Source organism: Lynx rufus, unplaced genomic scaffold (assembly GCF_022079265.1).
Source record: "Lynx rufus isolate CCGP_SWC_20201006 ecotype Redwood Valley unplaced genomic scaffold, mLynRuf1.p SCAF_10, whole genome shotgun sequence".
Taxonomy (NCBI): domain Eukaryota; kingdom Metazoa; phylum Chordata; class Mammalia; order Carnivora; family Felidae; genus Lynx; species Lynx rufus.
This window is the reverse complement of record NW_025814824.1, coordinates 488,926-503,027: the sequence shown is the minus strand read 5'-3', so window position 1 is coordinate 503,027 and position 14,102 is coordinate 488,926. Positions and strand designations below refer to the sequence as shown.

Sequence of the window (14,102 nt, the reverse complement as noted above, 5' to 3'; positions counted from 1 at the left end):
AGGGTCCCTGACTCTACTTAACTAACGCCTTCAAGTCCCACATAAACACATGATTACATTCTACACATTTTTAGTTTCTGACAGGAAAATAAACAAGAAACTAGATGCTAGAGTCTGGGAGAGACTTTCTCAAATGGGGTCTGTTAGAGACCATGATTTAAGAAACTACTTTTTCAATTATCCCAATGATGAAAAATGGCTAGTACTGTTCTGGGGGAATCAGAGATAAGTCATATCATGACACACGGTAACCTTTTGACATTAATTCTCATGAAACCCTGAATAAGAATGGTACAGAAAAATAGCCTCAGAACAAAAGAGATAGGGTTTTTGGTTTTTTTTGTTTGTTTGTTTTTTGCTTTAACCTTTACCTAAGTAACAAATTTATTCCATCTGGATCACTTTCTAATTTGCAAAGCACTTTTACACACATTCCTCACATGACTGTAACGACCAGTTGATATAAGCAGACAAGCAATTACAATTCTCATTTTATTGATGAGGCAAGAGGCAGCTATGTTACGTGACCATCACAAGTGACAGCCTGAAATAACGGTCTTCAGGTTCCTTGTCCAGTACACCATCCACCACTTGCCACAACTTGAAGTTAACAGGGTTTCTCGAGCTGAGAGCTCCCTCCTTTAAATCTTACTCCACATACCCTCCTACTCCCTGTACTGCCCATCTCTGATTCTCCACCACACCTCAACTCCTGGGAGACCGGTTTGTTGTCAATACTGTTTATCTAGAACTTAACATAAAAACATTAGTGGAAAGAAAGAAACGTGTATAGAATAACCTATTAGAGGCTAAAACATTGCAGACTGTAAATGTTGTATTTAGGATTTGAAGCAATTATTCAAGTAGAGTCAAAGGCAAAATAATTGGGTCCTGGAAATGGTTTTGTGGAGGAAAATTTGAAATCATGGTTAGGTTTGGACAGAAAACACTAAGAGGAAACATGATAGCTATTTTTAATATCTCAAGCTCTTACATAAAGTGGAATGTTTCATATTCTTCTAAGGGCAGAAAAGAGCATCAGGAAACAGAAAAGAGAAGTGGGAAAGTGTTGGTTAATATTAAGTAAGACATAGAGTCTCTCCTCTCATAGGCAGTGACCACCACTGAAGGGGCCAAATAGATACGGAACACCCAGCATTTTTAGTGGAGGGGGTACCCAGCTGTGGGGTTGAGAGAGATCATGTTATTATTGTAAATCTACAGCAAGCAAGACAAACTTGGATTCTCTTAAAAGATGGTTATGTAGTCTGATACAATGCAAAGTGTGACTTTTTTTTTTTAAGGTGTATTTATTTTGAGAGAAAAAGAGAGAGAGAGAGAGAGAATGAGCAGGGGAGGTATAGAGAGAGAATTCCAAGCAGGCTCCACACTCCACCCTACGTGGGACTTGATCTCATCATAGTGAGATCATGATCTGAGCCGAAATCAAGAGTAGGATGCTTAACGGACTAAGCCACCCAGGTGCCCCATGACTTTTTTGATACCACCTTACTGGTACTTAAACATTAATTTTGGTTTCAGCATTGCCTGTTCATTCTGGATATTCTTTTATTTCAGTACAGATACAGATATTATGCATTTTATGTAACTGTCAATTTATATAAGAATTATTCTAAGTTTTAGTCACTTTTCCCACAATATATTTCCTTTCTCCTTGTAATAGGACAAAAAAAAAAAAAAAAGAACATGGGCTTTTTAAGTCCAGCATGTGTCCTTTTCTGCTTTTTTGGAGTCAAAGTATACTGCCAATATGAAAATTATCAATGGGATGAAGATTATGATCAAGAGCCAGATGATGTCTACCAACCAGAATTTCAGTTTCATCAGAATGAGGACTATCAAGTTCCTTTTCATCCGTACATGTTAGGCTGTGCCACTGAATGCTTCTGCCCACCCAACTTTCCATCATCAATGTACTGTGACAATCGCAAACTCAAGACTATCCCGCGTGTCCCAGCTCACGTACAGCAAGTCTACCTTCAGTTCAACGAAATTGAGGCTGTGACTGCAGATTCATTCATCAATGCAACTTATCTTAAAGAAATCAATCTCAGCCACAATAAGATTACATCTCAAAAGATTGATTATGGTGTGTTTGCTAAGTTGTCAAATCTACTACAACTTCATCTACAGCATAACAACTTAGAAGAATTTCCATTTCCTCTTCCCAAGTCTTTGGAAAGACTTCTTCTTGGCTACAATGAGATCTCCAGATTGCAGACAAATGCCATGGACGGGCTAGTAAACTTGACCATGCTTGATCTCTGTTATAATCATCTTGAAGATTCCATGTTACAAGAAAACATACTTGCTAAAATGAAAAAATTAATGCAGCTCAACTTATGTAATAACAGATTAGAATCCATGCCTCCTGGTCTGCCTTCTTCACTTATGTACCTGTCTTTAGAAAATAACTCAATTTCTTCCATACCAGAAAATTACTTCAGTGAACTTCCAAAACTTAATGCTCTACGAATGTCACACAACAAACTACAAGACATCCCATATAATATTTTTAATCTTTCCAACCTTATAGAGCTCAATGTTGGACACAACAAACTGAAACAAGCATTCTATATTCCAAGGAATTTACAACACCTATACCTAGAAAATAACGAAATTGAACGTATGTAAAATTTCATTATTTTTTAAAGACAAACAATAGTATTCTGACCTTTTAAAGAACAAATCTTCAAAAACTCTATGCTTTACACATTGCTGAAAATGGTTGATTTGAAGTAGCTAGGGAAATGGCAGAAGGTGGCCTCAGAAAGGTGTGCTATAAAGTTTATACTCTTTTATATTAAATTTCATCACTTGAAGCATTGAGAAGTAGTACTGTAGAGTACATGAAAAAATGGGGAGTATCCTGAGTAGTGGGACTCCAGGTGATTTTCACTTTTTTCTTTTTGAGGTTGTTTTTTTTTTATTTTAATTAAAAAAAATTTTTTTTAACGTTTATTTATTTTTGAAAGGCAGAGAGACAGAGCACAAGCAGGGTGGGGGCAGAGAGAGAGGGAGACACAGAGACAGAAGCAGGCTCCAGGCTCTGAGCTGTCAGCACAGAGCCCAATGCGAGGCTCAAACTCATGAACTGTGAGATCATGACTTGAGCCGAAGTCAGATGCCCAACCAACTGAGCCACCCAGGCGCCCCTGAGATTCTTTCTATTAATAACTATCACTTAAATATTTGTTAAATAATTAAATAGCCAACGAAGCCATCATTTTCTTAAAAATTTAAATTACAGTATAGTTAATATACAGTGCTATATTAGTTTCAGTTGTATAACAATAATTCTATACATTATTCTGTGCTCATTAAGATAAGTATACTCTTAAAGCCATCATTGGTTTGATAATATAGAATTCATTTGTCGTTTCATTTTCTTTATTATTTGATTACTATAAAAACTAATTAAACACAATCCCACCTATAAGTATTTTAAGTAATAAAACTATATCTCATATTTTAACAAAATCCAATGTAGGATTCTAGATGTAATGCAGCAAGATTAATTTTTAATTTGTATTTTTCAGATATCAATGTTACAGTGATGTGTCCATCTATTGACCCACTACATTACCACCATTTAACATACATTCGTATGGACCAAAATAAACTAAAAGAGCCAATAAGCTCATACATTTCCCTCTGCTTCCCTCTTCTACACACTATTTATTATGGTGAGCAAAGAAGCACTGATGGTCAAACAATACAGCTGAAGACCCAAGTTTTCAGGAGATTTCAAGGTGATGAAGATAGTGAAGAACGTGATGATCAACAAGAAGGTCCAGAACAAGAAGAAACAGAAGAAAACATTGACCCTCACTATTATGGAAGTTAAGAATGACAAGAAACTATAAGTATACATTTATGATTTTATACATTATTCAATATAAACTTAACTAAACATGGGTAGCTTACAATAATATCTAGAATCATGTATTAGTATAAGATCAGACTGAATTTAAGTTCTTGGTAACATCTGCATCATTACATAAGGTTCAAACCTACTTAAAATGATACAAGTCTTCAGAAATATAAATCAGAATGACAAGTGGGAATAAAAACTCAACTTTAGGGGTGCCAGGGTGGCTCAGTAGGTTGAGCGTCCAACTCTTGATTTTGGCTCAGGTCATGATCTCATGGTTCCTGAGACTGAGCCCTGCCTGCATCGGGCTCTGCACTGACAGCCTGGAGCCTGCTTGGGATTCTCTCTCTCTCTCTCTCTCTCTCTCTCTCTCTCTCTCTCTCTCCCTCCCTCCCTCCCTCCCTCCCTCCCTCCCTCCCTCCCGTGCTTACGCACACAATCTCTCTCCTCAAAATACATAAAATAAAATGTAAAAAAAAAAAAACCCTTAACTTTCAACATAACAGTATTATCAAGCTGAGAACAAAGTATGCCATCTCAAGTAAAAGTAACTGTTCTAAGAGTGATGAAAACAATAGCATTAGAAGCTGAGAACTACAGGCCCTCTGCTTTGAATCACTAGGAGAACAGTGTTGAGACTCCCCAAGTGACATTCATGTAATGGGCAGCCATTCATTTAGGAGTAAGTTGTTTTCTTCAACCTGGCCTCCAGAAAAACTTTCACACTTGTGTGTGAAATCTTACCACCAGGATATCCATCTCTTTGGCCCTACCATTTAGAGCAACAGAGGATACTTCTGGTTTTCAAAAGAAGCCATTCTACTAAGGATCTAAGACGCGTAGTTTCATGAAATCAACTGGTCTTTGTTTTCTCTCAGAGCACCAAGGCAACAAAATCTGCATTTGGATAACTAAAAACCACCAAATTATCTCATCACAATCCATATTTTAGCAGATTTCAGCAACTGTCCAAAACAATGTCTTCCATTTTAACTGGGATAAATTTTTTTTTTAACGTTTATTATTTTTGAGAGAGAGACAGAGACAGAGAGTCAGAGAAAGAGTGAGAGAGCGAGAGAGAGAGCGAGAGAGAGGGAGAGAATGAGTGGGGGAGGGGCAGAGAGAGAGGGAGGCACAGAATCTGAAGCAGACTCCAGGCTCTGAGCTGTCAGCACAGAGACCGATGTGGGGCTCGAACCCACGAACTGCAAGATCATGACCTGAGCCGAAGTTGGACACTGAATCGAATGAACCACCCAGGTGCCCCAAGATAAATGGTTTTATAGTAAACTCACTACAGAAAGTCTTTTTGTGTTGTAGTTACATAAAGAATTGCTAATAAATAACTGCTTTGCTCAAAAGGTTAATTTAGCACACAACAATATGCCAGCATTATTAAAACACATCTTCCTAGCATGATATATTAGAAATATATATGTGTATCAGCCAACATTTACTTAATTAGCACTAAATTTGAATAGAGTTCCTTTAAAATTTGGACAAGTTTTATGTCTTCTGTAAAACCTTAGAAGCATCTATTATATATTCTTTTATTTTGAAGTATCTTAAGTATGCCTTATAATGAAGATGATGGAGCTTCTGTGATGACCTTTCTCGATTTACCAGGCTAACATTTCACAGAGTTCCTCAGATGAAGAATAAATACAGATGGGAGCTACCTATGCAGGGACCCCAAAGAATAAACGGTAACAATATGGACAACAGGCAAGCATCAGACAAAACTATTTTAGGAGTTTTCAAGTGGTGAGTCTTGGAGATAAAGTGTAAAAGGAAGCCCCTAATGCTCTTTATTTCTTTGGGTAGGTTATCAGCATTTAGCAGAAACAGAACACCCACCTGTCCGTAAGGACAGGCTCAACAATTCAGAATGAACACAAAAAACAGTCCAATGAACATTCATGAGGTCATTTGGTTCATAGAGTTTGCAATGAAGGCACAAGACAGAAAGTACATGTGCATCTGTGACACCACAAGATACAAGTATGAGGGTAACAGAGCAAAATGCTAATAATATGGACAAAGCACACTTTCAACAGAGGTAAAAAAAAAAATTTAGGGACCACCTCCCCCTTTATTGAAACTTTAAAAAATAGGCTCATAAATTTAAATATTTATTATGAGCAAATATTGGAAAGTACTATGGGTGTTTCAGGAGATAAAAATGATATAAATATTTCTAACCTAAAACAATTTAAAATTTTATGAGAAGCCATCGAGGAAATGAAAACGAAAACTACAATGAGAGACCCTTTCACATTCCCTGGGATGGCTAGAATCAAAAAGACAGACAAGTAACAGATGGTATTAGCAAGGAGGCAGGGAAAGTAGCCTTTCCCACACTGCTGGTGGGGATGTCGAATGGTACGGCTGCTCAGGGAATTTTTCAAAAAATTAGACTCACTTACGTAGCAATTCCACTCCAAGACATAGATTCAAGAGAAATGAACACATATGTTGGCACAGAACACAGAAACATTTGGAAACAAATGTTGGTAGCAGCACTATCCATTAATAGTGAAAAAGTGGAAAGCACCCAAATGTCCATCAGATGATGAATGGATAAATAAAATGTGGTCCATCCATACGGTGGAATATTATTCAGCCAAGAGAAGAAGTACTGATACATCATGCTGTGACATATATGAACCACGAAAATACCATGCTAAGTGAAAACTCCGTCACATAAGACTGTATACTGCCTGATCCCATTTGTATGAAGTATCCAGAGGGGCAGATCTATAGACACAGAAAGACCACAGAGTGCCTGGGGCTGGGGCGAGGGCAAGAGTGGGCAAGTGGGGAGTAACTGTTAATGAGCAGAGGGTATGTTTCTGGGGTGATGAAAATGTTCTAAAATTGACTGTGGTGATGGTTGTACAAGTCTAAAGATACTAAAAATTACTGAATCACAGATTTTAAAAGGGTGAAGTGTATGGGATGTGAATTGCCTCAATAAAGCTGTTAAAAACTACAACAAAGAAAGATCAACTCATTCCAACACAAGGAAGGAAGAAAGAAAATGCTAACGTGGCAGTAACAAATAAAGATGATGTGAGCACAGATGTCCCGACTATTTCTGGCCAGGACTTGGAGAAGTAGCTCAAATTTCAAGAAGAGGTGGGACTGTGATGTGTGAGCAGGGACTTATGGCCAGGAGTGGGAGGAACAAGCTCCTGAGGTGAGATGAATATAAGTATGTGGCAATTACTTCCTTCACCTCTTGCACTGCTTGAAAACAAAATGAAATAAAACGTTCTGGTTTTCAGAATTCTGGAGCTTCTGTTTATATCCTCCTAAACCGAAACTGATTTTTTTCTAAGTTGATTTTTTAAAAATCCTCAGACAGCAGCCTTTGTGAAGAACAGAATTGCACAATTTAGCAATCCAAAACAAGGAATGTGAAATCTGATGAGCTCTGGCAGAAGCCAGACCCGGTCGTCCACGCCAGATGCCTGTGGGTCAGGTACAGAGGGAGCTCTGAAGCCTCCCTTTGCGCATTCCTGCAAGAAAGCCGGTTCTCACGGGGCTACTAAAAGCATAAAGAGAAGCGATACATACGACACAGCATTTACTAAAGCGCGTGCCAGTTCCAGGTACCAGACAAGCAGCAACCAGTACTTCAGCCCAGCCAGCCCAGCAGGCTGCTCCATCTGTGTGCCCCCTGATGTCAGACCTGGGTGCCTTCTCAGAGACCCCAGAAAGCAGCCAGCATCTCTGGGGGTTCCTTCCTTGATTCTATCTGTACAAAAGATTAGTGGACAAGAAAGATTTCGCTAAGGGTCTTCTTAGGGAGAGAAGAGAGGGTACTTAAACCATAGGCCCCAAACAAACATATTCCAGGTCACTATCTGCTAGTTCAGCTTTCCATAGCATCTCTGGACAGCCTGCCAGGGCAGAACCGAATTCCCTCCACCCCCTGGCTGGGCCCTCTGCCACCTGGCTCCTCTGGCTACAGTAAGGTCACACTCTTCCAGCCTAATTGGAAGAAGAGGTCAACTCTGCTCAGCCTCCTCCCGCCAAAGGGGTGCCTGTGTGAACGGGTCATCCAGCTGCAGGGCCCAATGAGGAGGCAGGGTAACAACCATTTTTTGCTACTCAAAAATGGCCCTGAGGAACTCATACCCACAGTAAGAATTTCCCATTAAAAAACAAAACAAAATCCAATGCTTTCCCTAGGAGAAACTGAAGAATAACGTAAGTACTTCTTTAGCACAAGACTGCACAATTATCTATCACAGCTACAAACAAAACCAGTTGATTTGATATTTACAACCGGGGGGGGGGGGGGAGTATGGGTTAGCTACTAGGCTGAAGAGCATTTGTGACCACTAACTAATAAATCCGAATCACTCCATGAACCCAGGGTTAGTTACGAATCATAGTCTACATTTAGCTTTTATTTTTTATTTATTTAAAAAAATTTTTTTAAGCTTTATTTATTTTTGAGAGAGAGAGAGAGAGAGAGAGAGAGAGAGACAGAGTGTGAGTGACAGAGAGAGGGAGACACAGAATCCGAAGCAGGCTCCAGGCTCCAAGCTGTCAGCACAGAGCCTGATGGGGGCTCAAACCCACGAATCGCAAGATCATGACCTGAGCCGAAGTCGGATGCCCAACTGACTGAGCCACCCAGGCGCCCCTACATTTAGCTTTTAGAAAAGACATAAAAATAAAGGATAAATTTATTTCATAAATTTGTTCACAATGAAACTGGCTGGGAGTGTCTAGCTTGTGCCTGCACATTACCTGCACATTTTCCCTTTATTCCCGGGGTTGGGACAACTAAACTAAAGCACAGATGTGTGCATCTCATGTAACACACTTACCCAGCTCCAAGGGGGAAAACAGGAGGAATAAACCTTGTCTCTCCTGTATACTTTGTTGCAAAGAATTCATAGGACCCCAAGGACGGCTAGAACTAAAACTCCCTGGTTTCCTGATTCCAAATCCATTTTTTTCCTAAATCTTGGAAATAAAATATTAACAGCAGCTGGATACAAAATCAAACCATAACAGCTCAAAAAGCTAAAGTTTCTGGTATGTTCCAATTTCCTAAATAAATGTAACTATGCCTAGCACGTAAATGTCACAGTGCCATGGAGATTACTGTACACGCTTGGGCTGTGAATTCACTACGTGGGGATTTGTGTCCCGTTGGAAACATTAAGCTCATGAGTACAAGTATACAAGTCTAATGTTCACCACTCCTCACACCAAGTCATAACTTCCCCTTCCTCAGTCTCCTAAATACTTTATCTTCTTGGACCACATGACTAGGCTTCAGGCTTAAGAGGAGATGGGAATTGGAGACAGATACCGAGTAAGTCCGTGATTCTCAGTGGGGGCAATGCTGCCCTCCAGGGTACGACACTGTGGTTTATAAGAAACACTCACCGGGTCTTGATGCAGTTCCTGGCTCACAGCTCCCCAAACCCCTGGGATTTCCTAAGTACACAGAGTGATTACGGTGTTTTCTGTTATGTTATGTTAATGAGCTCAAAGGCAGGGGCTGCTGCCAGGAGGACCCAGAGATCCTTAGTCCCCCTCAAACCCTTACCTTCACCAGAGACCTTATGGAGGTTGACTCAGCCAATGACTAGTCAGTGATGACTATGTGATGAGCCTCCATAAACACCCAAAAGGACAGGGTTAGGAGAGCTCTGGGTAGACCACAAGGAGATGTCAGGAGAGTGCCCCACCTGAAGCTCCGTGCTTTCCCCAGACCTCACCCTGCACACTCCTTCCACTGGCTGTTGATTTGAATCCTTTGCGACAGCCTTTAATAGACGGGTAAACCTAAGGGCTTCCCAGAGTTGGGTGAGCCTCTCTGGCCAACCATCTGGATGAATGCACCGGAAGGAACAATTCTCGGTGTAGTGGCCTTCTGTGCAGCCTCTGATGGGGCCTGGGCGGGAACGGGTGAGCACGCCTGGTGCTCACTGTGGGAACTCTGCACGAGAGTGTTTCCCTTTGAAGGGCATTTACAACTGTGCTATTGTGAGTCGTTAACTGAAGCTACCCCTAAGACTGAAAGACAGAAAATGGTCCTGAACCCTGAAATGCCATGTCTAGGATGATGCTGGAGAAGCCCCCTCCTGGGGGTGGCAGTTCCTGGGGAGTAAGGGAGGACGTTCTAGGAGCAGGAGGTCTCTTTCCCACCCCCCACAGGACTGACTCTGGGACTGCCCGAGGAGCTGCTGGACCACTATCAAGTGGATGGAGCCCTATCAGCAGCTCCGTACACAACAACAGGACAGCAGGTCCACGGCGAATGGACAACATCCTGTTTGGAAGGCCACCACTGACAGAAGAATACAAAAACCGACCAGCTCGGTGTGAACTGCATGCTGTCTTCCTAACAGTGACGGAAGTACTGAACAATGTTAAGAAACCCTGTGTGGGGGTTTTTACTGACTCATGGGCAGTGGCCAATATCCAACCATATGGTCAGGCAGGAGGGTAACGGAATCCTGGTCTATTGAAGGAATGCCCATATAGGGCACAGCCCTATGGAAATAATTACGGGTATTCATTTTGAGAGAGAGAGCGAGAGAACGAGAGAGCGAGCACATGTGGGGTAGGGGCAGAGAGAGATTGGGAGAGAGAGAATGCCAAGCAGGCCCCATGCTGTCAGTGCAGAGCCTGATGCCGGGCTTGATTCCATGAACCATGAGATCATGACCTGAGCCAAAACTGAGAGTTGGATGCTTGACCAACTGAGCCACCGACATGCCCCCATAATTATGAATTTTAGAAGTGTATTGATGTTGGACATGTCGATACCTATCAGAAGACACGCCCCCCTGGTTTGGAAGATGAGCAGATTCAACATGCAGCTACCTCCATGTGCTCCCTAGAGATGGCCACTTGGGCCCACAAAATGAGTGCATATAGGGGTACTGCAGCAGTGCAGAGATGGGCTGAATCTAGAATCTCTTTCACCCTCTGAGGCACAAAATGTCAATATCAACTGTCCTGCCTGTCAACAAGAGAGACACAGACCACAGGCCGCCATATGGCAGAGCCCCTGATGGGAAGGGCCTGAACATGGCTGGGAACAGACTTGTGGTAGCCCTGGGGATACAAATGGGTCCTGACAGGAAGAGATACTGACGCTGGACTGGACTTTGCTGGCATGGTGGTAGATGCCAACACTCAGAGTGATACAGAAAACCACAACAGAAGATATTACACAGCCTAACTGTCATTTCTTCAGACCGGGAAATTCACTGCAGAGCTGATAATGTCCAACAACAGGCAGAGAGAAATAGCTTAGAAAAATACTTTTTCTTAATGTTTGTTTTGAAAGAGAGAGCGCGCATAAGCAGGGGAGGGACACAGCAAGAGGGAGAGAATCCTAAGCTCCACACTGTCAGTGCAGAGCTTGATGTGGGGCTCGATCTCACAACCCTAGGATCATGACCCTGAGCTGAAATCAAGAGCCGGACACTTAGCCGACTGAGCCACCCGGATGCTCCTTAGAGAACTACTTTTGTAGAGAACTGGAATGGGCAATGAAAACACTGGCCATCTAAAACAGCGGGGGGGGGGGGGGGTGTGGACCATGCAGAAATACGAAGGGCTGGCTTCCTCTGAAGAGGAAGGTGCGTGTCTTTTCTTCCCCAAGTCGCCTCTGCTTTATCCCCCCCATCACGAGACCAGGGCTGCAACTAGAAGGTCTGGAAGCAGGGATGATTCCTAACTGAGAAACTGTAACCCTGTGTTTAATCTTTACGTCAGAATTCTTAGGGGCCTGATGGGGCAGGATATGCTTCACCCCATCTGCAAAATCAGGGCTAAGGGTGAATGCAGCCGTATTGCCTGGTGATAAAGATGAACCGCTAGTTCTGCATCCTTATCTGAACAGAAGGGGACTGAGGGGGACAGGCTTGTTAGACCAGTACTGCGGCCTGTGATCCAGATCAGCGCAGTGGCTGAACCTAATATCCCTTCCAAAGGTGGAAAAGTTTGGGTGTAAGAGCGAAAAAAAAAAAAAAAAAAAGGCAGTAAGGAAACGAATAAATGGGTCCTATAATGAGGGAAATCCAGTATTATTACACTGATACCTCGAGAGAGGCTCAGATCAAGGGAAATGGTCTGAGCTCGATTACACCAGAAGGGGTGAAGCCTGACATTGCTGAGGTCACTCCTGCTTTTGGAACCTGACCAGATCACACAGAAGCCTGCAAAACTGACTGGCCTTGCCCTGGGAGACAGCTGCATACGATGTAAGGAGAGAATGAACAGCTATCAATGACTGTAGAGATTTCAGTAGTTCAGCATCTTTTAACTGTTAGCGTTCTTGTGAGGAGGGGGATCCACGTTCAAGGACCACATGATGGACTACCGTACTGTGATATATAAGAAATAGATATTTGGTCATTCAAAGGGACAACGTCTTGAGACAACACTGGTTGTCATGACTGACGGGGGTGGGGGTGGAGGGATGTTATTGCTATCTAGCAGGCAGAGGGCAGGGATGCTGCAAAATGCCCCACAATGCAAAGGACAACTCGCAACCCAAAGAACTATCTAGTCCAAGATTTCTGTTTTTTTTTTTTTTAATTTATTTGAAAGGCAGAAAGAGAGAGTGCCCAGGCGCACACTCCACTAGGGGAGGAGCAGAGAGAGAGAGAATTCCAAGAAGGCTTGATCCTGTGAACCTTGATATCATGACCTAAGCTGAAATCAAGAGTCAGATGCTTAACCGACTGAGCCACCCAGACACCCCTACTCCAAGACTTCAACAGTGCTGAGGCCGAAAAACTCTGTGGGAACTAGATTCTAGTCCAAGAGATAAAGAAACTGAGGCCCAAAGAAGTTAACTCCTTCAAGATCAGTGCCAACAGGGGAGACCCTTCTTGGGAGAACTGGACTCTCAGAGGTCTGAGTGCACCTGTGTACTTCTGGTAGAAAAGTGGCGCTCAGCACGCTCACTCAATGGATGGGTGCCAAAGGAATTGTCACCAGTGCTAACTTTCCAAGGAGAGAGGCCGTAATTCACAAAACACAAATATCACGCTGTGTATGTCACTAGTAAAATACCCAGTCTCTAAGGTCCTCTAAATCTGACATTTAATATCTATCCTGTTCACTTTTCAACAAACTTACCACACAATGCAAAACAGATCAATATTTGCTGTTTCATTATCAGATATGTGCAAAGGCTCCAAAATTGTTACAGTATCCTTAAAGCCATAAAATTGATCATTTGTATCAACCGAAACCAGAGAAGATCACAACTAAATGTAAAGTAATTCACATTCAAATAAAATCATGAGCATTCAAGTCTTAGTTTGTCCAAGCTTCAATCTGAAAGACTCTAAAGGCAATTTTGAATAGAAAAGAGAACAAATTGGTATTCTTTTATTTTCTATTTTTAATAAAATATTTATCCATATCCACATTTATTGAATTTGTTGTTTACTTTTTTAATGTTTATTTATTTTTGAGAGGGGAGAGGGGCAGAGAGAGAGGGGGACAGAGGATCTGAAGCGGGCTCCGGGCTGACAGAAGAAAGCCTGATGTGGAGCTCGAACCCATGAACTGTGAGACCATGACCTGAGCCAAAGTGGGACACTTAACTGACTGAGACACCCAGATGCCCCAAATTTATACTTTCGAGGAGAAAGAAGTGTTAGCTTGATTGCTAAAAGCACCAGAAAGTGATAAAAATGAAAGTGAATCTTTAAAGATGTTCATACAATTATCTAAAATACCATTTGGACTTTTAAAAATCAAATTTATTATTAAGACCACTTTTACAGTTTCCTAAATTTAGCAAACAAAAGTATCTTTTACTACCAAACTCCAAATTACAAATCAAATTTATTTTTTTAAAAACTCTCACACTTGGATCTGTGTTATATGGAATTAAAGAAAAGGAGACCCCAGATGATTAAACTTGAAGATAATTTATGCTAAAACTAATTTTTGCATTGGAAATTTCTTGGCTGTGTCCTAACTGTGATACTAGAACAGTATTTTTACCCCTCACAAAATTAAGAGCACAGACTTTACTTTGGTGTTTTATTTCACTGAAAACGCAGATGTTTTATCTCCTCGAGAAGCATTAAAATAAAAAGCATGACTTTCAAACTATGTCCTCGTCATAAACGATATTCGGGAAACCTCAGCGTTTCTCACATGAGGTAATGTGGAAGCAGACGGCCCTGCAGACCCACGAGCA

General features: G+C 41.6%; 2 protein-coding genes across 4 annotated transcripts in view; one reads left to right on the top strand and one right to left on the bottom strand.

Annotated features, from left to right (window-relative positions):
• CENPP (centromere protein P) overlaps positions 1-14,102 on the bottom strand; it is a 229,886-nt gene that overhangs the window by 132,845 nt on the left and 82,939 nt on the right. The gene's annotated exons all lie outside the window — the stretch shown is intronic.
• OMD (osteomodulin) lies at positions 1,708-3,868 on the top strand. Its single transcript, XM_047100503.1, has 2 exons — positions 1,708-2,647; positions 3,561-3,868. The coding sequence occupies exons 1-2, from the start codon at positions 1,708-1,710 to the stop codon at positions 3,866-3,868; spliced, it is 1,248 nt and encodes a 415-aa protein (XP_046956459.1).

Coding starts and splice junctions, on each gene's coding strand:
- OMD (XM_047100503.1), top strand. CDS start 1,708: ATGGGCTTTTTAAGTCCAGCATGTGTCCTTTTCTGCTTTTTTGGAGTC. Junction 2,648..3,560: donor AGAAAATAACGAAATTGAAC/GTATGTAAAATT, acceptor TGTATTTTTCAG/ATATCAATGTTACAGTGATG.